The following is a 22,569-nucleotide window of genomic DNA, read 5'->3' on the forward strand; positions in this document are numbered from 1 at the left end:
GAAGATTCATGATGGACGGGGGTTTTCAGATTTTTCAAATGAGGTATGTAGAGAGATATTTAGTAGGCCTAGGAAAGTTACTCTTGATAACTGACTAAGAGAAATTCAGTATAAACTGCTTCATGGAGCAATATATACCAGAGAACACTTAATATTCAGATTCGGCTTTGTTGAAGGTGACTTGTGCTCATTTTGTAAGCAAAAGATTGAAACATATTTACACTTGTTCTGGGAGTGTGTATAGGTTATACATAGCTAAGTTTTAGCTAAGGGAATTAACTAACTGTTTTCAAAAAGTGAGGGGGGTTCGAGCCCCCGAGCCCAGCCGTTCTGCAGGCCCTGACATGAAGGCTTCTACATAAGCATATTTTTCACCCGACTGTAAATTTAGGAATTTCTAATTTTCCAACAAACGCATAAAAAGGTATGACTTACAAATTTTTTTAGAAAAATACCAGAAAGTTATGTCATTTCAGCAACATTTGTAATCACTGATATCGAATATGAAATAACCTCCTCCCCCATCAGTATGCCAGCGATAAGGGGCTCATGTCTTCTCACCCCCATAACAAAAAACTCATGCGCTTCCCCATTCTCTCACAATATTTCCACGATATGCGCGTATCGCTATATCATTAGTACACTGTCGCTCATATAGTTGGAATATTTTTTTTTTTACCCAAATTTATGGAATTATTTTAAAAATGATTTATTCCTAATAGATCTTGATGATAGTATACGTTTTCAGACTTTATTGAATAATAATTTGCGAGTGTTTGTTTTGCGTGACTGCCAAAGCATGTGTATGCTATAATTATGCCTATCAACTATGGGGCATACGCCCTTAAGTCATAAATGACAGTAATGAGGATTAATGCCCCACAAAAGGGCACTAATATAGCATATCGACACGGTTTTGATCCTGGGGCTTTACAGTTACGAGGCCATTGCTGTCACTGAACCATGACTGTACGCAGTGGGGGCTAGGGTAGGGGGCAGTTCCCACAAATAAAAAACAAACAAAGAAAATGCAATTTTTTTTTTCAATCATTAATTGCATTTTCCCTGGTCCCCAATATGAAAGAATTCTCTGTGTGCTCATGCCTTGAGCCATAATGCATGGCCGTACAGAGGATTTTTTATGTTGATTATTGCATTTTCTTTGTTTGTTTTTTTATTTGTGGAAACTGCCCCCTACCCTAGTCCCCGCTAGCACTGCGTACAGTCATGGTTCAGTGACAAAGCAATGGCCTCGTAACTGTGAGGCCCCATCATATTCAAAACCATGTTGATATGCTTTATTAGCAGGAACGTAGCCAGAGTTTGATGTTTTTTTGTTTTTGTTTTTTGTTTTTTTTGGGGGGGGGGTGGTGGGGAGGGGGCACATACCTGTAATCGATCGACGTCCTGGGGAGGGGTCTAAAAAAGTTCAACCGATCTTGGACATTTTTTGGGGGGCAAGTGCCCCCCGCCCCCCCCCCCCCCCGTGGCTACGTGCCTGTATATAGTGCCCTTATGTGGGGCATTAATCCTCAATACTGTCGTTTATGACTTAATGGCTTAGGTCCCCTAGTTGATAAGCATATTATCATACACATAACAACTTCAAAAAAAAAGTACAGCCAGGCAGAAATAATCTTTTTAGATTGGTCAGCGAACAACAAAAACAACTATGCCGTATGTATACAGCACTGGATCCTTTTAGATCCTTTCATGGTCGAGCTCCATCTACAGGCAAACTAGATATCGATGATGCGCATGCGCATTGCTTCGGTAATCCTGACAACGTATGTCAACAACTTTTTTTCAACGCCAGTAAAACTAAAACTAAAAGAGTTAAGAAATACATTTTCGGAAAATTTGCTTCTTTTCCCCCCTGTTATCATAAAAAGGGATATTCTAAGAATATTCAAGGATGGAATACACGGGCAGCAGTTATGATGGTGACCACAAGAACGGAAGGTGATTCATTGCTGTATTTCATTTTCTCATTGTGTAGTCCCATGTCATGTGTTTTATGTCATGTACATGATGTACAGTGTAGGCTAGTGTCAAACAGTTGATTTAGTGTGAATTTTGTGTTGTAACTTGGTACTTGGTTGATTGGTCCTCCGAAATACTCATCAGACTTTTAACTGGAGGTGTGGAAAGGGTGAATGTTGTTCTGGATCTGTATTTGATTTGACAAGGTTTATTGGTTAAAAAAAAATCAAATTTCAAATTCACAATTCACAGCTTAAAATATCTAGGACTCTACATCAGTAGATCTAGAGTAAAGGAGCCGGTAATCGGCCAGCTCCCGTTTTCGGCCGATTGGTTGGATGCAAGGTAAAATCACTCTAAAATACATCGCATAATAGCATAACACATATCCCACACATACCATACCATGCCAGTGTCACTGAAGAACCACATTTGCAATGGAAAATATATCCTAAAATATCACATTTTAGCGATGTAATCGCCGGTCCCGCTACCCAAATCTGAAAAATCGAGTATCTTACGCGTGTCTGTAAGAAATATGGGTACCATAAAATGAGCTTTATTTCAAGTATTTTTCAGATTTAGAGCCCGATTTTGTGCTAGTCGCAAGCTCAAAAGTATCTCATCGCATGTATTAAATCAATGCAGCCGCACACCGCGACGCACACACGATATCTCTGTCTAATTCAGATTCCAACTTCCGATCACCGCTGTGCCTGTCTTCAGCCAGGCGAGCACCAGGGAGCTCCGGCGTGGGATACCTGCTCCGCCCGCTTGTGTTGTACATCAGCGCGGAAACGCACGGCGCGCGCGAGCGCTTCCTATTGACTTTGTACATGCGGCCGTAAACTGAAACGCTCGGCCGATAACTGGCTCCAAAACAGTGAAAATTGAAATGAATATTGTCATGGCAATTCGTGATTTTTTTCTGGGATTCTTTTTTTGTTTAAATAATAATAATATTTGCTTCATGATTTGAACAAGAAATGATAATAAATAGGAAGTAAAGAGTCCTAAAAATAGGATTTTGTCTTAATTGGCCGAAAACGGGCTCCTTTACTCTATAGTACATCTTGAAATTTTATGTAAAAATTAAATTCTAACTTATTATTTTAAAAAAAAGATTTAAAAAAAAGTAAAGTAGATAGATCTACATGCACAAATTAGGTTGTCCATTTTCATGACCCTGCCATCAGAAGGTGCGCTAGTCGCAGAATGAGGATCGTCCGCATAAAGGAGGATATCCTCGTATACGCGGACAAAATACGTCCTTAAAAATAAGGATTGTTTGTATTTTCGCGTTCATATTTTCACTGAAGGTTTTTTTCTTCAGCGCTCTGAATTGAATTGAAACTAAAATTAAAATTATTTACTGCAAATAATATGATTCAGATTTGTGTCATTAGCATTGCGTGTTATGATGCATGTGACACATTACCAACAGTCAAATATTAAAGGGCTTTATTTCCACCTCCACAGCTTTTGAATGTCAAAAACTGTTAAGACACAAATCAACACCTCACACACATACACCCTCACTGACAACACAGAATTCATACTTGAATTTTTTCTTCTTCTCCCCCTTGCAGAATGGAAGGCAAAGGAAAGTATGGGTTTCCAACGGACACCAAGTATGAAGGAGAAATGAAGGACGGCATGTTTCATGGTAAAGGAACACTGTTCTTTCCTAATGGAAGCAAGTATGATGCAACATGGGAAAATGGAATAGCAGTAGAGGTATGACCTATGATATTTATCTTGATTATTATGCTACTCTGGGCTTGGTTATTTTTCTAAATAGTAATAGATGGATATTAAAATGCTGATGTCACATGGGTATTTCAAGTGCTGGTCAGAAATAATACCTTATGGGTCATTCCCGGCCATGGGTGAGGTAATTTTTGTGACATACCAGAATTGAGAAACTACATGTATGTCTCCTATCATCCATAACAACGTTTGTGCAAATTTAGTTAAGCATAAAAACCATGAGCCACAACTATCTTTAGAAGTATACTCTAGCTTCATGCTAAATCAATATTGTAGACCCAAAGTTTATGTAATGTTCTGTAAATGTGAAGTCCATGTCCATGTAATATAGCAAAAAGAAATGCATGTTAAGCAATTATTTTGAAAAGAAGCAACTGATACGTTGCATACAAGTCGACAACAGATGATTTCATCTTATATGTGTAGTAGAAGATATCATACCAACGTTACATGGACATTGTTATATTTTATATGATCATGTGTAGTAGAAGATCTCATACCAACGTTACATGGACATTGTCATATTTTATATGATCTTATATGTGTAGTAGAAGATCTCATACCAACGTTACATGGACATTGTCATATTTTATATGATCTTATATGTGTAGTAGAAGATCTCATACCAACGTTACATGGACATTTTCATATTAGATCTCATACCAACGTACATTACATGGACATTGTCATATTTTGTGCCCTGACCTCATAGAATGACCCATATTTTAATACAATGAATTTAAGGATAGAATTTGTTCAGATGAATAAATATATGACTGGTGAAAATTGAAATATGTAGTGGAATCATTATAGAACTCAACCTCTCTTTAAGGGACTTGCTTCTTTTACAGCAGTATCCCAATAATGCAACTTCTTGTTTTTTCCTTGTTCCTTTTAAGCTGCCGCTTGTAAAGTCTTTTATAGTACTTAGATCTGTAATTGCTGGACTTTATGTATTTTTCTTTGATTAGGGCAAGTATACCTTTGCTGATGGTCTGGAGTATGATGAGCCAGAGTGGTTGTATTGTGATGGATATGACAGAAGATTCTACACAGAGACATGTGATGGACTCAAACCAGCTGGTAAGACGGTCTAGGATTCTATCAAAACAGACTTGTAAAAATAGAAATATTGGAATTTACCTCCAAATAATAGATATCAGCACTTAATGAATTAAATCCATAATGAAAGCCATTGTGATATAGTTTGAAACAAAAAGAAACCTTCAAATTGTTTTGAATTAATCAGTGAAAGGAAACATCATGATAAAAATTCTTTGTGCGACATGTATTTCCTGTGTTTATTAAACATATGACCGAATAAATTGACATATTTTGTATTCAATGTTGAATAATTTATTTTTTATTATAGAGGGAGGAGGGGGTCCCTTCTTGAAAGAAATTGGACCCAATTTTAATTTTTATTATTTTCATTTGAAATGACAGACAGTACGTACCACCTGAAGCTGTAGCTTTGCATGCTGCCCCTATCGCTGACTTCCAATATTATTTTGTTCTACTGTCTTTAGGTCGCTCACAGCTGACGAACAGGATCCCCCCTAGAGACATCCCAGAGGGTTGCTATGATACAGGAGATGGCTTCTATAACCCAGCATCGAGAGTCATTGTGGATTACAACCAGAAATTCCTAAGGAATGCAGGTAAGGAGCTTGGACATGAGCTTTATTTCATCAGAAGCAAGGAGTGGGTCAGTCAGGGTTAGCATACCTGCCAACCCTTCCAAATAATCCAAAATCATTATGATTTTCTGGATTTTTAGGGCCTGATTTTTTAAATTTTTGTCTAAAGCCAAATATAGCTTGTTTTATCATGTGCCGCGATTTTAGAGTTCACGTATTGCGTGCGTTGAATGGCTGCACGATCGAGCAGCGAATGAATATTCGCTTTTTGGTAAATTTTTTTTCGTATTGCCAGTTACACTTCCGCTGCAAGTGCGATTTCTTACTTTTGAAAAATACTGTGCTCAAAATTCCTAATTCTTATTTTCAAATGTTTCAAATATGGGTTAGGGCTGCAATTGGATCATAGTTAGGTTTGAAGAGCAATTATTACAGAAGCAAGTGATATACCACCAGTAAGACACCTCAATCCAGACCTTTTTGGTTTAATCTCTAGGATTCCATTTTTTTTTTTTTTTTTTTTGGGGGGGGGGGCGCAACTTAATCTGAATATTCCCTATTCTCCACCTGCACTTTCTATGTAACAATCCTTCAGGAATGTGAACCAGTGAATGAAAATACTGAATGAGGTTTAAGATTATTGCTACTTAGTAAGAAGAATAAATCTGAATAACCAGGGCTCAAATTATTTTTTTGTCCACGGGGGCTCTTCCCCCCCCCTCCAAAAAAAGAGCCCCCGTGAGCCTTCTCACGGGGGCTCTTTTAGTACTGACGGGGGCTCTTTTTTTATACAAATATCCATTGAATTGGTACCTATGATACTCCTCAATTGTTTGCTATTTCATTATTATTATTTTAATCAGCGTTTTCCCTCTTACAAATTTACAAGCTACATAGCTGTTACTCACTTTCATCCCCTGATGACATTCTTCTTGGGGGGGGGGGGGGGGGGAGAGATTCCCTAGTGGACAAAAAAATAATTTGAGCCCTGGTTATAACAGAAAAGATAATATTTATTTTATAATTCCACGGGGGCGATTTTTAATTTTGCAATCGCCCCCGTGAGCAACCTGACGGGGGCGATTATGTAGCTCACGGGGGCGAATTGCCCACCGCCCCCGTGTATTTTGAGCGCTGTGAATAACATGATAATGACAAATTTACATTTTGTTATTGTCTCAATACATCTGAGTGATTATAACAGTCTCAAGGAAATAATACGCTGGGAAACAGCTCCCAACATTCCTTGATAAGGCCTTAAAAAAAAGAAAGTTGTATTGCCCTTTAGGTGCCAATACATGGGTGGGTCGGTCGGTCGGAAATCTTTTTTTAATATTTTTTTTATTTTTAAAAACTCCCTCTTTGGGCTGATTTAATGTTAATACATTTTCTAAAAAAATGGTTTAAAAAAAAAGGGCAATACAACATCTTTCTTTTTTAAGGCCTAATACATATTGCTCATTCCTATGTTGCAATAGTAGATAATTCCCCCCAAACAGTATATGGTATGTCTTGTTTACAAGGTTTTCCTTCTTAGTGGCTTTGTTCTGCTCTCTCTCTCTTTCTCTCTCTCTTTCTCTCTCTTTATGCCTCTGTTGCTTGAAATGACTTTTAAACTGTGTGTAACCATGCAGAGACTTTTGAGTCTACTGTGTGATGTTTGGGTAAATGGATTGGGTAATATAGCTTTGATTAAAATCTCAATATTCACCTGTTCTTTTTCAGATGATGATGAACATGACTGGATTATCAAGACGTGCAGGAAAGGATGGGATGAGATAGCCGGGTATCAACCAAAACCAGATTTATAAGACGTTCTTATTTATACTCAAGCCATTAAACTTAAAATGCACTTACAAGAGATTTTCTTATTACGGTACAAATAAGGACCAGGAAATATAAAACAGACCAGTGCCCCTACACTTTATATCATGCTATAAATTTTGTGACATATGTTAGCTAGGGCATTCTCTAATTTTAGAGATATGATCCATTCTGTATGCTTTACAGAACCAAACTGAAAATTGTCAACCTGAACAAAACTCAAAACTATCAACCTGAAACACTGAAATTAGAGTAATAACTGCAATTTAGTCACTGAGTTAATTTAGCTAGAGTTAACAAAGACATTTCTATTGTTCATGCCTCATCTGAAGCAACAATATAGAAAGATGTTTGTCACCTCAGTACAAATGTTAACCCTGCCATCAGCCAAAGTCCTCATTTCCTTCTGCATGTTGTATCAATCAAGACACAGTGATTCATGGATGTGTGTGCTTTTGATTTTTCCTAAAGTGTTGAGTTTGTAAACTGAAACCATTGTCTTCAGAGAGGGTTCCCTTTTCCAGTGGCAGTGATACTTATATTGGCTTACCGGTAGTATTTAAATGATCAGTTAAAGATCGATTAACTTTTAATTAAGTTTTAATGAATGTACAGTATGTATCACAATTTATACGGTATCTCACCTTTTTTTTCTTCTCCAAATCAATTTATGTATTTATGTTTAACTGAGCTATGCCATCTATTGTACCAAGCATTTGTCTTATTTTTTAAATGTGAAAAAATGTATTTGAATGTGTATATATTTGTATTTAAAATGAGAATGTAAATAAACCTCTACAATAATGTGTATAAATCCTACAATATATTTTAATCACAAATGTGTTACTGTTTAATGTGATATGAGTGTGATATGTAGTGTATATGTCAGGAAAAAACTGTGAACGTAATCATATTTCACCAGCTTGGCCCGGTAGCATGAAAATCTACCTACAATCAATAGTAAATATCTATTGTAGAAATATAGGCTGTAACAAGCATACTCAAATAATGAAAATTGTGAATCAAATGGTTTTATCATAGTAACAAGGAACATTTTTCATAAAAAAAAACGACAAAAGTTGATTGACAAGTATTTTGGTTTATAATAAGTTTACATTATAGAATGGTACATGCTCATTTCAATTCATGTGAAGATGGGTGCTGTGGGCATACTCTGTCGTTAGATGGCAAAACAATGTATGTCAAATCTTTGAAAATTGACTTTTTAATGTTTTTTGGCTTTTTACATGTATAATGTAACTCCCAATAAAATATTAAAACCCAAATGCACCCCCGTCACTGAAATCTTGCACCCCCTCCCCAGAATTTTTTTTCTAATTTTGTCGCCAAAACAACGAAAGTGGCAATATGCGGGCCCCTTCTCATGGCAAAACAATTCACTATTCTAATTTACAGTATAGTATAATTCATGTATAGAGACCTTGAAAAAGTGACTCTGCACGTTCATGACGCACAAACACTTCCACAGAAGAAGAACAAGAAGAAGAAGAGGAGGAGGAGAGGACAAGATGACGAGACTGTGAGATCAAGAAAGCAAGAGAGAAGAAGAAAATAGAAACGGACAGAGAGAGTAAGAAGAAAATAAAAAGAGCAAAATAAAGAAAGAGAGAGAAATGAAAAGAGCAAGGGAGATCGATTGCACAAACGGGACAGATTAAGTCTCAGCAGGAAAGAGCCGGGGAGAGTGATGAGGAGGGTGTGGCTAAGCTGATGATAATGCAGTGATGAGGAGGGTGTGGCTAAGCTGATGATAATGCAGTGTTGATCTTCTGCATGTAATCCAGCCTCCATTTGAATTGATCTCTGTCTGCTAAGAGGTTCCCTCCAGGGGTACCCACCTGATGAGATGGAACGGGGATCAACAGAACAGTCGACCTAAAGCAAACAAGTAACAAGAATGGTGTACACAAAATTACTAAAATTTCAATTTGTTTAAAAAGATGACACATTAGGGTCTATTTTCTTTAAGGACTTATAATAATATGCTAACAATATATTTTGAGTAGTGCGCCAATGGACAAGGCATTTAGGATAAAGACAAAAATTAATGATATTTTCGTACATAACAAATGGGAAAGTTATCTGCGACTACGTCACAATCCACCGACCAAACTGCCAATTTGAGACTCGCATAGACTTAGTGATCTCATATTTCAAACATTCATAACTTTTGTATTATTTGTCAGATTTATTTCAAACTCTCTCCATTCTTTATCTTATTTATCTGCTTTCATACAAATGAACTTATTAAAAGGGTTGGATTGCCTTTAATTTCCCAATCTACCGGTACATTTCATTGATAATTTTCATTTATAAATGAATAAATACAACTCCATTGCTATTCAATCTGTCATGATCAGCTGTCCTACCTGTCGGGTGAGATACCAAGGATTCCTGAGACCTTGTCTGTAACCAGCTTGATAGCATCTCTGTTAGCATCACGATCTAACCAAGCCTCAGCATTGTAGATCTGGATCATCAGCATGGTCTTATTGAGATCTGTGCCTGTGTGAATGCGCTGGTCGGTGTATAAGTTCAGAACCACTCCCTAGAAAGAAGGATTGAAGGCATGGGTTTGTTAAAGGTAATACAAAGTTTTGGGAAATTTTGAAAATTGCCTGGATATAGTGATTCTTAACAATTTTGATATATTTGGATGCCCCTGTGGACGTATTATAATCACTAGAAAATTTAGCCCCCAAAACACTTCTGCTTTCGAGAAAAATTGAATTAACAATTTACCGGTGCTCCCGGTAAATTTTGATAAATTTCAAATAGCTCCTACAGCCGTTCAATGGTAGCTACGACCATGAAAATCTCAGAAAATGTAGTTGTGATATATAATTTTCAAACGGGAATAGCTAATCGGTTGATTTTAGTCGAGAAACATTGTTGTATAGTTTAATTAATATATTGATCTTGAGAGGGAGCTATATATACAACATAAAGAGTTAATTATTTACAATTTCATCACTCTAGACTCGATTTCAACCACGACAACGATCACTGAAAGGATCGCATATGCTTCAAATATGCTCATTTGAACCTAATTCATGACCCCATACCAAAACTTTGTTATAACTTTAAAGGGGACTAATCAGACAATTTGATTTGCTTTGTATGTGTTGTGTTGTACAGGCTGGTGATGTGTTCAACAAGTATGCTATGAAGTGTTTACTATACAATAATTGTTTTCATGAATACATTGTTGCATGCAAAAATTGAATAATTGGACATATAGCCCCATCACCAGTCAAGGATCATCTTAAATGAAAGAAAATTTCAAATCAAACCTGATTTTTTTGTTTTGAATAAAATCTTTCATACTAGTCACTATAGCTTACCCCACAAATCCCTTGTCAAATTCTCTTGAAGAAAACAAATACATACCCTTGGATTCTTATCGAGTAGACCACAGAAGAACTCTGTTAGGACTTCAAAGAAGTTTGCTGGTACTTTATCAGCAGATAAGTTGGTGTACATCTCAATACAAGGCATGATGGAATTAGAACTGTGAACATGAAAGAATAACCAGCAATTACAAAAATAATACAATTAAGCAAAATTTAAAGTATATGGCACTACCGTAAAAATTATTTACTTTGAGAAGAGAGTATGATTATAGATTTCAATCATTTGTTAAAAATATATCTAAAACATATCGGCCGGCAAAATTGTCTATTAGGCCTACACTTAATACATTTCAAATATATGATAACTCTATTAAGAAAAAATCTGGAAAGAACATAACTGGCAAAGAAGAGGGGCAATATTTTTATGTTTAAAGATATCTAGTACAAATAAGTGGTATATATAGCATTCTATATTGGTACAAGACCAATGTATGTGACATGCATTAAGTTCGATTTCATACATATCTTGAAGGTAATACTCGAGTAGCAAAGATAATTGTAGTACAAATATATTAATTTGAAGAGACATGAAATTACAAAAAGAATGTTATGGGTTGTAGGGGAAAAGAAACTGAAAGATCAAAACAAATTTCTATATTGTAATGACTCATATGTTTTAAAACACCCCTTGTAGGAATAATCCACTTCATTGATGTACACCCCCTCTTTCTTTTTTCTCTTTCTTTCTCTCTCTCTCTCTCTCTTTTTCCCCTTTTACCAATATTTGTTTCTCCAAATTCGTATCATTATGTATCCATTGAGGGTAGTCTTACTTTCAAGCTTTGCTTACTTTGTCAACCCTCCTGTTTGATGTGTTCGATTAGTTACAGCCAGCCTTACTTTATTTGACATTATATTCTGTTGAAATGTGTAAAATTTGCAATGTTTCGTTTGTTATATATTCGTAAAAATGCAAAAGAAAAAGGAAATCAAACAGAAATAATTAAATTAATACTCTATAAAACTAATGAATTTAATACTTATTGCTTACCTCAAAATCTGTTGAGAGACGATAAATTGAGAATAGCACACTGGCAAATCAAGGAGCACAATGTAGACCTTTAGCAGAAGTAGTTTCAAGTGAGCCTGAAAATGAAGGGAGAAGGCAATTAAGGTGCTGTCTACCGAAGACAGTCATTAAAGGTTCCATACCAGCACAAAATACTTATCTAGGTGCTGGCATTGTGCTGGTTGGTAAGATGATCAATTACAAAGAGATGGGAAATACCAGCACACTGATTAACCTCCAAGGCCATGCATTATCCTACATATTGATAGGTAGGATATATGATGGCAGTAACAATGAAACTGGGTCAGAATGTAGTTATTTGCATTACATATGATTTTGGGTAGAATACTTTTCCACTTTATATATATATATATTTGTGTTTTTGTAGGGATTGTATGTTTTTTGTTTTTTGTTGTTTGTTTTGTTGTTATACGAGTTTTCTTTGGGGTGAAATAAGTTTATGTAATTTCAAATCTTTATTATGTTCATCACAATTTGTTTAATTATTTTGGGGGAGATATCTCGGCAAACTCATTTATTTGGGTTTTTATAACTCCCCTTTTTCCATTATTGTTTAATATTTTAATGTACTTATGTATATTTGAGTGAAAGCTTTTGCATGTTATCATATGAATGTGTTTTTTGTAATGTGAGTTTTATGAAAATGAATAAACTTAATTGAAAAATTTGAATTTTCATCTTTTGGATGAGCTTTAGTTCAACATCAACATTATGGCAACATAAATCAATGTTGATAAGTGAGTGAGAGAGAGAGAGAGAAAAAAAAGTGAGAGAGAGAGAGAGAGAGAGAGAGTGTGTGTGTGTGTGTGTGTGTGTGTGTGAGAGAGAGAGAGAGAGATAGAGAGAGAGAGAGTGTGTGTGTGTGAGAGAGAGAGAGAGAGAGAGATAGAGAGAGAGAGAGAGAGAGATAAAAGGGAGGTTAATGACAGGAAAGATACAAACACAGGAACAGAACCATATTGTTTCATTTTTTGTTTAAGTTTGAATTTCCTGGGAAAAAGCCTTCCTAAATTATTTTACCATGTTACAATAATATTTTGTATATGTTTTGCATTGATATACAGGGCTCCCAAGGACAACAGTATTTAGGGTTTTGATGAGGCTTATCTGTTGAAAGAATAATGAATAAGCAAATTCATCAAATGAATAAAAAAATACTAACCCCCCCCCCCCCATATATTAAACAAGGGAAAGGAGACTAAATTAGAGAGAGATAAGAGATACATATAATGAGAGAGAGAGAGAGAGAGAGAGAGAGAGAGAGAGAAGTAAAAAATTAAGTCTGATTTAGAGATTAAAGAACAATCAGATAAGCAAAGTATGCATTTCTTTACTCTTGTTTAACAACAGCAGCAGAAAAAAAACAATATTACACTTAATCTACACAAGTCAAAATTTTCAAAGTCCTGTTTCATATTGGTACACTCTTGTGGTCAACTCTTTGATAACACATACATACTATGGCATATTAACGAAGGGGTGGGGGCAAATGCCTCTTAATTGCTCGGCAAAAAGGAAAAAAGGAGAGAAAGGGAAGAAGAGAGGGGGAAGGGAATGTGAAAAGGGAATGATAGGACCCAACCACACACCTTTCATCATTGGGCCCTCCTGTTAATTGGCATTGTATACAATTGGAATTTTATAAAACATGATTTCTATATATTTTCCAGACTGCATCCTGAGTTATCTTTGGCTTAGGATTAAACAGGTCAACCATATACAGGTTGACCATATTTAAGGATAGATCACATTCACACAGACATTTCTACATAAATACAGTACAGAATCGAAACTTATTCTTTGACTTTATATTTAATTTTAGTAATTGAAAGCATTTTATTAGTTTGTAATACTCTTCACATAACAATCATGAAACTTTTTTTTATAATTGAAAAGTTTGGGGATAACATATCAACAGGAAACATCTACAGACCCACACACATGTGTACAATTTTCATTTATGAGTGTAAACCAAACAGAAGTATCAAGTCAAAGTGAATCACATACAAACATCATAATTATGATTTGTTCTGATTGGTTCAAATATACAACTTACTATTGTCAAAATGCAAGGTGAAAACAATCACAAATATCACATCTCCATCTCAGGATTTTTACAACTTTTATCAATGATGTGGATCCCTTGTAAAAATAATAACTCTTGAATATATAACATTTTTACATCAATAAAATCATCTTTTCATTCTATATTTCCATATCTAGTAAATCTGCTGAGAGTTCAAGGACATTAATGAAAAGGGATTAGTTAATGCCCTTCAGGCTCTTGACAGATGACATAGTGGTGATTTGTGGAGAGATCAAATATTGCAGAGATCAAAGTAAGTGCAATATGTCTACAGTGAGTGTATATAAAGAATCCTCAAAATATATTTAAGGATACACATTTTATAATATTATAATCAGTGTTAAACCCTGTTGCTATTCAAAAAATGCTTTTCATAATAACAAATGGTAACTTTGTTAATTCTTTATATCATACTAGACTTATTTAAACATAAACATTATTTCTTACAATCAAAGGCACAGCTGTTAAATCAATTAAAGAAAATTGAAGGGAAGGAGAGAACGAGAGAGAGAGAGATAGAGAAATAGAGAGAAATAGAGAGAGATAGAGAGAGAAAGAGAACAAGAGAGAGAAAGAGAAACAGAGAGAGAGAGAGAGAGAGAGAGCAACGCAGACAGACAAAGGGGTGGGGGCAGGAGTAATGTATGAAAGCCAAAAGGACATCATAATATGAAAAATTGAGCTGTAAAATCCCAATTCATTTTCAAATTAGGTGAGTTATTGGTAACTCTACAGGCTTAAACATGTCTTAACTACTTCCACATCTATGTATCTACAATAATGGCTGCAGTCAGACTGTTCTTAATATATTTTTACTGCTCACAACTTGCTGGTACACAAAACTGTGCACTCCACACTCAAGTCTACAAGTAACAGAGATACAACATTCTCCAATGGAACTTCTATCACATATTTTAGCAAGACTTCTGTAATGATCCTGTTTAATACACGTCTTTACAAAGCACTTGGGGATGCACAAGTATAAATGAGATATCCCCTTTCAAATTTGTTAGGTAATGTTATGATAAAACAAACTACTATGAAATATACTAATACAATTAAGCATTGACAAAATGTAAATAAGCTTAAAGCAATAAACTTTAAATAAAGAATGTCTTGATATATAAATAAAATATTGTACATAAAAGAATTGGATCGCCAAAATGTTCTCTACAAGCATAATAACAACAAAAACCAAACATGGCTTTGCAATGACATAAACACAACAGTACTTTGATTGCAACTAGGGAACAACATTGCTGCTAGAAAATACAGAAAATCTTATTGGATGTTTAGAAAGTCTAATTAAAGGGAAAAAGGGGTAGAAAAATAGTACATTTCAACAGCAATTATCAAAACCTGGTAATCTATAAAGAATATGTTAATACAATAAATGTTGAATCAAGGACATAAACAACTGCAGCAAGATGTCTGCAGAACTGTTCATTCACCGCATAGCTTTCAATTCAAATATGGCGTCATTCTGATAGCAATGCATTCCATAGCACTGTAATAAGTATAAATGTCATGTTCACAGATCAGGAACAGCCAATTTGAATTGTTATGATTGATAGACATTGTCCACATTGCATTCTTATTTACAGTAACTAGATATTCGTATATTTTCTGCATTTTCCAACAACAAATTCCAAGCTGAAAATGAGCAAAAGCAAAATACCAATTACAAAAGGAGATGTGAGGGGAAGAGGAAGAGGAAGAGGAAGAGGAGAAGAGAGAGAGAGAGAGAGAGAGAGAAAGAGAAAGAAAGAAAGAAGGCAATAGACCAAATACATCAGATGGTATACAATAACCATCCTTGGAATGCCAATAAGAATCTCTTCTATTTATCACACACATTGATCAAACTAAAGTAATGTCCACTTTGAATTTATAATATGAAGATGAAAATATAGTGATACAGTATTTGAACTCTAACAAGAGACACCTTTCTTCAACAAGATAATACTTTAAATAAATATTCAGATAAATATATAGCAAAAGGCAAATTTGCTCTCTGTATTTACTATCTCCAATCTGACAGTTTCTTACAAAACGAAATAGAAATCATAGAACTATGATATCACTTGATTGAGAGAGAGTGTATGTCTCTTTGAATCTTTTAGCACCAATAGAACACTACAGCATTTGTACATAAACATAAAGCAGGCTTTAGAAGGTATCTAGCTATGAGAAGTACACTACAATCAATATAATATGTAAGTACTTATCAAATGAAAAGCTTATTTCTTACAATACATTGCAGTAAAGCCAAATATGATCATTTGGAGTATACAGCAGACAATGGTTTACTAGCCATGGGGAAATGAACCCTATTGCATTTCACCTTGGAGTCTACATCCAATAGATACATGGTATACACTAGATTAGTATTATAAAAATACCACTTTATCCTATGTTGGACCATAAAACAATTTTCACAAGTTATCTAATGAAAGAAATGTTCAATTTACTTGTGACCCATCACGATGAGAGGGCATATTCACAAAATGATCATGACATGACTAATATCATAAAACAGGAATATGAACACTTGGGTGCAATGTTTGAGCTTGTTATAATAAGTCTTTTTGTAAATACTATCTGCGCATGGGCAGATAAAGGTCATTTCTGATAGAATTGTAAAACCCACCGACAGGGATATGTGCTTATGTTATGTAATCATTATTCATGTGTGCACCTACGGTACATTGTTATGATACAAGAGGGCAATCAAAAGTTTTCATAAAGCACATACATGACTTTGACATTGATTTTTCTAAAATACACAAAGTGGGACTTCTCCATGAGTAAAAGATCTGTGGATATTTGGGGTAATTTTACCCATGTGCAACTACGAAATGGTCTATTGAGCACATTATACACACAGTATTTCATATACAACATGAAGTTACTGTTTCTAAATGAATACATACCGGTATGTAACAGTGCTTCTTTATCATCATGACTATAATGAAGTATCATGGTTGTGACTTCTTGAAATTGCACAAGGCAGTATTTGGAAATAAATTGGCTGTAGAAAATGATTCATAAAAAAAGACAATCGCAGCATCGAAAAGTCAAAACACAAGAATGCTCATAAATGCCATGTACAGTAATCAGATGATGGATACAACAAAATAAGAATACCCCCGGTGTAGAAACAGATGCAGCTCTTGTTTGAAAAATAAATGAAAATCAGCTCTTCTCATCATGCAAGAATGCTTGCCTCACATTTATCATTTGTGTCTTAAATTATGACAAACTGTCTACAAGCTTAGATAGTACTGCAAAATAAAAACATAGGTCACTGGAAGAAAAAAAATTTCTACATGAGTTCAATCTAAAATTTCTGAAAAAAACCTTAAAAAATCAATGATCAACTGAAAGAAGTTTCAATGAATTAACATATTCATATCTTGATGTCCAACCCCATCTCATAAACACTTAATAATAAATTACATTATTATTATTATAAGGCATTTAGCTATGCTATTCATAGCACACTATATCACAGCACTTACAATAATATGCAATATAACAATACATTTATATCGTGCTTAATACAAATGTTTCTAAGCACTTGTGATTGATCCAAATCAATCACAACTTCATATTAATCAGAACTCTCTATCAACAAGATAAAAGTTGCAAGTTTGTTATCAATTGCAAGTGAGCAATGTGGCCAATTATAACAAAAAGGTTTGAGTTTGAACTGACAGAAAATAGCATTGAAAGAAGAGTAGGGCCTAGTCCCTTTTATCATTTGACACGTGATAACAACAAACTTCCATTCATATTAACAACATCACATATAACAATCATTGGCTTTAATACTTATTTGAGTGCAATGTAATTAAAAGAGCTTTAAATTTTCACAAATACTGTTTTGATGCATCAAATCAATGATGACATTGTCTTCAAACTGTCTTACAAAAAATCACATATTCCACACTGGGTGATCTAATACCCTTTCCTTTCTCAAACTCTTATAAGCTGCAGAAAGGAGATTGTGTCCATAATCTTCTTCACTCATCACCGTTTCCCATAGCCGTTAAAGCACGGGTTATTTTTCTTACTGCCTCCCCCACTAGCAGCCCCACTGTATCCATTCACCCCAACCCCATTATTCTTATCCCCCTGATGCACCCCATTCACCGGTCCTACATTCTCAGGTGCACCCCTCTGTGTTTGCCGACTCCCACCCTTACCACCGACACCCTGCTTGGTTTGCCCCCCTTGTGATCCTTTCTTCACCTCAACGGAGCCTCTGAATAGAAGTCCTGCAGTGGAATGTTTAGAACTTGTTGCCCCTGACAACCCCTTGTTACTGGATATTGATGATAGTGAGAGGGTGGAGGCTATGGAGGAGTTTGATGATGACGATGAGGCAGCACCTTGGTACACATTCTCATTGGAGGTGGCCGACGCTGCTGAAGATGGTCTTTGAATATTTTTATGTCGCCCTTTACTCTTGTTTCGATTCTTTTGCTTGGACGGTTCAGATGCCTATTGTGAAAAATATAAAATACAAAAGGAGTATTTGTAATAAATTATGAATATCAATCACATTGTTCAGTTACATTTTAAGGGTTTCCTGTGAAACTACATGTATCGTTGCTTGTAAGTGTTGGCTTGCATGGTGATGTAGATATACAGTAGGTTTGCGGGTGCACCATGTGAGAGAGAGAGAGAGAGGGTTGAGGAGTCCTGAAAACATCTTCATGGAGCAATTCGAAACAATGGCACTCCAGACTCTCTCACAACGCCCTTCTCTCTGGCTCTGATATGTCGACGACACATTCGTCATCTGGCCACATAGTAGACGTGACTTAGACCACTTTCTTGCCCACATCAACCAGCATCACCCGAGCATCAAATTCACCATGGAGACCGAGCAAAACAACAGCATCCCCTTCCTAGACGTTCTCTTTACCAAATCACCATCCGGCAAGCCCGCTCATCAAGTCTACAGGAAACCCACAGACACCGATAGATATCTTCACTACAGATCCTTCCACCATCCACCCGTACTACCATCAGTCCCCAACGCCCTCATCCGCCGAGCCCATCAACTCAGCGATGCAGACCATCTAGACCAGGAAATCCAGCATGTCACCACAGCCCTAACTAGCATCAACAAATACCAAAGACATAAGATCAAATCCAAGACTCCCGCCAACAAGTCCGCAGCCAACACCACCCCTGAAGAGAACCAACCCGCAGCTACACCACCGAAGCAAACTATTGTTCTTCCCTATATCGGTCAAGCCTCTCACAAGATTCAATGTATCCTTCAAGCAGCAGACATCCAAGTTCGACACAGTTCCTCCAACAAACTCCATTCGATACTCCACTCCCACAAAGACAAGCATCCAAACCACAAGAAAGCTGGAGTATACAAAATACCAGGCGAATGTGGAAAAGTCTACATTGGTGAAACGGGGAGAAATCTGGAAACAAGACTCAAGGAGCACAGAACCAGCTTCAGATTCAGCAATTGGGATAAGTCCGCCATCGTCAAGTCCGCCATCGTCAAACACGCCCAGCAACACAAACACACCATCGAATGGGATAACAGTCATCTCATTTCCATAATGAAGCACTGGCATACACACCGAATCCGAGAAGCCATCGAAATTCACCACCACAACACTGTGCCCCAAGACTCAGGATTATACATCAACGACATCTGGAAACCCCTCATCAACAAGTACCCGGTCACTCCTCCTCCACCTCCACCTCCAGCACCACCCTCACCAGCCCGACAGACACCCGTACATCAACCACCGCCACCCGCCGAACCCTCAAAGCAGCCGCCAGCCTTACAGCTACAATGCACAGCAGACGACAACAGACTACAACGCCGCCTTCGCCGGGGACACACACAGCGTCTCGCCGACAGCACACCCCACTCATCGACTCGAAACTCTCCTAAGTCCGCAACCTGGAGACCCCAGCCCAGACGGACAGTCAGACGAACCAGCCGACCATCCATGCCCACTCCCCGATGACTCAAGCCCACACGGTCACCTATTTTTCCCTGACGTCCGCACCCCGGTGACTCAAGCTCACGCACGCCAGCTATTCTCCACTCCTGACGACGGATAGTCAATCTGTTCGAAACGTCGAGCCACTCATCCTCTCCAAGTGCTATAGTTCTCCTTAGAACTATATGCTAAGAAAGATAACACCAGTCCTTTTCAGGACTACACACCCCCAAGAAGATTACTAAGTCAAAGTCCTTTTCAGGACTCCTCAACCCGCAAACCTACTGTATACATGTATCGTATCATTCATTTAATCCACCCACAATGAGTACTTCACTATTTGTGATTTCTTGCTTGCACATACAAACCTCTTTTCAACATCATTCTTCAAAATTGCAGAGCTGAAAATCTATTTACATGCATGACCATAAAAATCATGTTAATAGTAACTTGTGATCAACAGTTCCTTGTAAGTGAGGAAGCAAATGACTGATTTAGAAGGAAGCGAGCTCTTATCCATACCTGTCTTAGAGCCTCCCTGAGAGGTGTTGTGGGTCCAATGATCAGCAGATCATCTAAGCTACCTGTATATGGGGAATGAGTGACAGGAAAGCAGCTAGATTATCTACAACCTTATAAATTCCATCTTCTTTATCTTAAATAGAGATTTATGTGTTGATAACTGGGACACGTAATTGCTATGACATACCAGTTATATATGACTTGAAGGAAAAAAAATTATGTTCTTAACTGACGATATGCTCTTTGGGGATTTCATAGACCTTTCACTGATAGCAAATTCCCATCATAAAATGTTAGCTATGATTGAGGACTATTAAGCAGTTAAAGAGAATCAATTCTTAGGAAATATATTCTTACCCGTTTTGGAATTTGCGATATCCTTCATGAAGCCAAATTCCGTCCCAAGTCCAGGACTCAAGGTGATCTTATTCCTCATGGGTACATGGATCAGACCATCAGAGTTCCTCCTACCAACACTCTCAATTGGTTTCTTACCGCTCGACTTTGTTGCCATGCCAACAGGACTATTGATGGTGAGAGATGATTGGGAGGCGGACCTTCTCAGACAGTAGGTCAAGAGAATCACCATGACAACAACCTCACATAACATCAAGAAGAGATGACGCTCCACAACCTAGTTTAGAATATAATAAAAGTTGAAAAAAAGCTTTGCATATAAACAAGTGTCCTTTATCACAAATAATAACTATTAAGTGCACAGACGATAATTCAGATTACGCATCATATTTTTAAGAGGAAGTCTAATGAAGGTTCACACCTTTATAGTTACAAAAACTGACATAAGTTTCCCAAATGCATCATACAAATCTGGGAGCACATCTTGTTTAGAGAGCTAAAATGCTTTTCACGACTACACAAACACTCAAAGAAGAAAGATTACCGTCATTCCTTTTAAGGACTCCCTAATTCCCCCCCCCTCTCTCTCTCATGGTGCAACCGTAAGACTACTGTATATTATGCATTGCATTTTAATACTTTGAGTATTATGTCATCTGTTGGGAGCCAGAAGGATGGTAAACTAACAAGCTTCTGGCTTCCAAACATACAATTAAATGTCTAATGTTTAATATACAACAGTCTGCATTTAAGGAAGAAGGAGAGAGAGAGAGAGAGAGAGGAAGAGAATGGCATACCTCTCTCAGTATTCCATCCATTCTGAGTGTAACATTTTCATGGTCTGTTGTCAGTTTCTCCAAACTCTTTTGTAGTTGCTGAATGTATTCCGTTTGTTGCTGTCTCTGCAATGGGAACACAGTGTAACTTTTTAAATAAATTATGTTTGACTTTGAAGGATAAAGCATTCTAACCACACAGTAATTTGTTGTCACATTTTAAAATCATTCATAATATATGCTCAATTCTTTCTTCTTCTTTTTTACAGATATGTATAAAATGAAAACACATAGAGAAAAAAGAAAAAAAACAACAACAAACTGAGATAGGTTTATGTTACAAAGAATAAAGGTTTTGGGAGTTGCAGCATTTAATATAAAATGTTCAGGCAGGTGAAATCAAGCCATTAAAAGTGCCAAATTCTGGACAGTATACCAGAGGTAATACAATACAGACATTATTAATAATCTTCTTTACATCATCTCATACTATGCTTTATTACCAGTGCAGCACACCAGTTTGAGTTTACAGTACATTTTGCATACCATCCTTTTCTTTTGATTCTCAATTGCTTTCTTGAGCATCATATAAATTATTTATCATTATAATTTTTGACTGTCTGAATGGAATATGAGAAAGCAAGGTGGCACTGTACTTACAACTTCTTGTGCCTTTTGGGCATTCTCTTGTACACTCTTGATCTTTGTATTAAAAGCTTTCTGCATTTCATCCATCTGCTTGCGATACCTGCATCAAAATAAAAGCAATATTGAAAATTACTGAGACCAAGCAAATAATTCCAGCTTTTACTACTTTTGTCTTTTCTACTTAAAAACCTGCCTCAACATGCCAGTCAATAGCAATAAAAACAACTAAAATAGCCTAACTTTCAAATTCGAAACTGTTCCAGTACAGTTTAACCAGTAATCAAAAAAGTTAAACAAAATGAACTACTCCTACCTTTAATACCGTACTTCTATCACAGTCAGAATACTCAAATACAACAAATGTATTCTGACTGTGATAGAAGGACGGTATTCAAGGTAGTAGCAGTTCATGTGGTTTAACTTTTTTGAGGACATTTTTAGGAGGACAATTATTTCAGAGATTTTCAAGGTGATTTAAAAACTTATAATTATCAAGAAGGAAAACATTAGCA

General features: G+C 36.4%; 3 protein-coding genes across 4 annotated transcripts in view; 1 reads left to right on the forward strand and 2 right to left on the reverse strand.

The window, feature by feature from the left end:
• Window positions 1–1,758: 1,758 nt before the first annotated feature.
• LOC586835 (MORN repeat-containing protein 5) lies at window positions 1,759–8,049 on the forward strand. The gene is made up of 5 exons (XM_786599.5): window positions 1,759–1,962; window positions 3,573–3,720; window positions 4,725–4,836; window positions 5,283–5,414; window positions 7,119–8,049. Exons 1-5 carry the CDS (start codon window positions 1,916–1,918, stop codon window positions 7,202–7,204), a joined length of 525 nt encoding a protein of 174 aa, XP_791692.2. The 5' UTR covers window positions 1,759–1,915; the 3' UTR covers window positions 7,205–8,049.
• A 198-nt stretch (window positions 8,050–8,247) lies between these two features.
• Window positions 8,248–11,775, reverse strand: LOC586858. The gene is made up of 4 exons (XM_795322.5): window positions 11,643–11,775; window positions 10,629–10,749; window positions 9,608–9,786; window positions 8,248–9,113 (listed from the first exon to the last, which is right to left on the reverse strand). Exons 2-4 carry the CDS (start codon window positions 10,734–10,736, stop codon window positions 8,978–8,980), a joined length of 423 nt encoding a protein of 140 aa, XP_800415.1. The 5' UTR covers window positions 10,737–10,749; window positions 11,643–11,775; the 3' UTR covers window positions 8,248–8,977.
• A 1,699-nt stretch (window positions 11,776–13,474) lies between these two features.
• LOC754542 (SUN domain-containing ossification factor) overlaps window positions 13,475–22,569 on the reverse strand; it is a 49,975-nt gene continuing 40,880 nt past the window's right edge. Inside the window, exons 14-18 of one of the 2 annotated variants that reach the window (XM_001186094.4) lie at window positions 22,070–22,157; window positions 21,431–21,535; window positions 20,634–20,910; window positions 20,277–20,338; window positions 13,475–18,273 (exon numbers count right to left, since the gene is read on the reverse strand). In XM_001186094.4, coding sequence (XP_001186094.3) covers window positions 17,800–18,273; window positions 20,277–20,338; window positions 20,634–20,910; window positions 21,431–21,535; window positions 22,070–22,157 — 1,006 coding nt within the window. In that variant the 3' untranslated portion in view covers window positions 13,475–17,799. The remainder of the gene's footprint in view (window positions 18,274–20,276; window positions 20,339–20,633; window positions 20,911–21,430; window positions 21,536–22,069; window positions 22,158–22,569) is intronic. The other variant, XM_030998240.1, reaches the window with a different exon arrangement.

Source organism: Strongylocentrotus purpuratus, unplaced genomic scaffold (genome assembly GCF_000002235.5).
Source record: "Strongylocentrotus purpuratus isolate Spur 01 unplaced genomic scaffold, Spur_5.0 spur5_scaffold_4, whole genome shotgun sequence".
Taxonomy (NCBI): Eukaryota; Metazoa; Echinodermata; class Echinoidea; order Camarodonta; family Strongylocentrotidae; genus Strongylocentrotus; species Strongylocentrotus purpuratus.

Excerpts from the sequence above, each read along its gene's own strand:
- LOC586835 (XM_786599.5), top strand. The coding sequence starts at position 1,916 with ATGGAATACACGGGCAGCAGTTATGATGGTGACCACAAGAACGGAAG. Across the intron at positions 1,963-3,572 it reads GGTGACCACAAGAACGGAAG|AATGGAAGGCAAAGGAAAGT; the intron begins GTGATTCATTGC and ends TCCCCCTTGCAG. Across the intron at positions 4,837-5,282 it reads TGATGGACTCAAACCAGCTG|GTCGCTCACAGCTGACGAAC; the intron begins GTAAGACGGTCT and ends TACTGTCTTTAG.
- LOC586858 (XM_795322.5), bottom strand. The coding sequence starts at position 10,736 with ATGCCTTGTATTGAGATGTACACCAACTTATCTGCTGATAAAGTACCA. Across the intron at positions 9,787-10,628 it reads TACTCGATAAGAATCCAAGG|GGAGTGGTTCTGAACTTATA; the intron begins GTATGTATTTGT and ends CCTTCTTTCTAG. Across the intron at positions 9,114-9,607 it reads CTTGGTATCTCACCCGACAG|GTCGACTGTTCTGTTGATCC; the intron begins GTAGGACAGCTG and ends TGTTTGCTTTAG.